At 31.8% G+C, this 2,041-nt stretch overlaps 1 protein-coding gene across 1 annotated transcript in view; it reads left to right on the top strand.

Moving 5' to 3' along the window:
- Positions 1-1,407: 1,407 nt before the first annotated feature.
- Positions 1,408-2,041, top strand: part of LOC110036812 — a gene marked incomplete at its 5' end in the record, with an annotated part of 3,167 nt that continues 2,533 nt past the window's right edge. Inside the window, one exon of the mRNA XM_020741343.1 lies at positions 1,408-1,624. Coding sequence (XP_020597002.1) covers positions 1,408-1,624 — 217 coding nt within the window. The remainder of the gene's footprint in view (positions 1,625-2,041) is intronic.

Here is a 2,041-nt window from a genome sequence, read left to right as displayed (position 1 = left end):
ATCTTGTTTGTCCTTAATGCCGGATATCTCCTTTTCAATGATCGCAATTTGATAGCATTGTACCTTAAAATCTATTGTGGTGAGTACCGATGTCCTGGATGGATTTCTCGCGAGCTTTGACAGTTGCTTTCTAGACTTCTTGATACAAATTTGGAGACGAGGATAACTATTAAGGGAATTCTGAATGATCCTTGGTTTATTAGGGGATTAGAAGAGGGAAACATGCTTAAATTGATGAGATTCTGGGATGATATTGAGGAGTGAATTTCGAAGATCAAGAGGGAAAACAATGAAGTTGATGATAACGACCTCAATGCTTTTGATATCATCTCCCTTCACTCCAGATTCAACCTCTCTGGTTTCTTCAATACAATAGTTGAGGCTCGGCAGCGTTTCATCTCGACATAACCTATGGATGCAATGCTCTAAAGAGTGGAGATGGTGGGGAGGGAAGATGGGGTTGAGGTTCGCCAATGGCTGAGAGGACTCATCTCTTTGGTGGACATTTTCTATCTATCACCGGGTTGCTTGATCACGAAGCAAGTTTTAAAAACAATGAAAACATATTTTATCTTTTTTTTGTGTTTTTAAAAATAGTTTAAACATTATTTAAGAATTTAAATACATAAAAACGAGTAAACAATTTTTTTTTTGCTTTATTTATTTAGTTTTTGAAAACAGAATAAAATAATGGAAAAAAAATATGAGATCAAAACAGCTCTTAGTTTTTAAGAAGCTTAGAGATATGCTAGGTGCCTTAGGTCGTTGAATGATAGCAGCAAGATATTAATCCACATCTCCATATGCATAAAAGATTTTATGAGATTCGAACATTCCAAAAAATGTATTATTATATAATAAACTCTTGCATGATGACCACAAAAGAAATATATTGGTTTCCTTCTGTGCTATTTTAAAATTAGAAAGATTAAGATAGTTTGTTGGCAACTTGAAGGTTCACACATGATGGATGATGACTAAAATTTTATTTGGAAGTTATTTGACAATTTAGGTTGATGGAACAAAAGGGGGAAGAATAATTCATTGCATAAGTAAACAAGATGACAGTCATGAAATTGACAGATTTGTTAAATGTTAACATATCGTGGACAATTTTTGCAGCTGTGCTAAAAGAAGATGCTATAATCTCTTGTAAAAAGTACCTTGAAAATTGTTTGAGAAAATCTTTTTTAATTTTGTACTAACAAATAAAAGTGGCTAGTCTGTTTTTAAGATTGTTGGTGCTAAAAAATTCTATGAATAGGATGTCTATTCCCTTCAGTTTATCAAGTTTTTTACTGGATAATGCATGATTATCATTATTATCAACATTATCATCATCATAATCAGTATCCTATCTGCATTTGGCTGCTTATGATGAACTTTTCTTCTAAAAAAATTTCTTAGGAGGTTGTTGACTCAACATTCTGGCACATAGTGAGTGATGAGCTCGAGAAAATCAATGCTTCACCTTTGGGGGAGCATCATGGTATCTCAAATTCCAAAAATGATGACATATTATGGGAGTATGATCACCTTTGTTTTGAAATTGAAAGTGAAGATCTTATGATGGAAATGGAGAGGATACTTTACAAAGACATTAAAGAGGAAAAGATCCGTAGAGGTATATTATCAAAACATAGTTTTTCATCTTTTTGACATTTTATTTATTCCAAAATATTGTATTTATTTCTTTCTTATGTATTTTATGTTCACATGGCTGTGATAATATTACTGGGGTATTTTAGCTTATAGAAACTTTATATGCTAAAATGCATGCAAAATCTTTTATACTTGTTTTATAAGCTATCTATGTCTCCTTATTACTCTGATAGTAATACATTCTTTACAAAATTTTTCCAAGTTCATATTTGTTGGCTGATATTGCTATCTGACATTTGCTATCCTCCAACCGACTGTTGATGACCTGTATTAGTTAGGAGTTAGCTAAGTTTATGTTCCATTTATTATTTTATGAGGTTAGAGGTGGTTTGAATTTTCAATTTTCTACTTTTTTTTTTTTTTCTGACAAACCAATTTT

Source organism: Phalaenopsis equestris, unplaced genomic scaffold, assembly GCF_001263595.1.
Source record: "Phalaenopsis equestris unplaced genomic scaffold, ASM126359v1 Scaffold211089, whole genome shotgun sequence".
NCBI lineage: Eukaryota > Viridiplantae > Streptophyta > Magnoliopsida > Asparagales > Orchidaceae > Phalaenopsis > Phalaenopsis equestris.
This window is presented reverse-complemented; position numbering and strand designations above follow the sequence as displayed.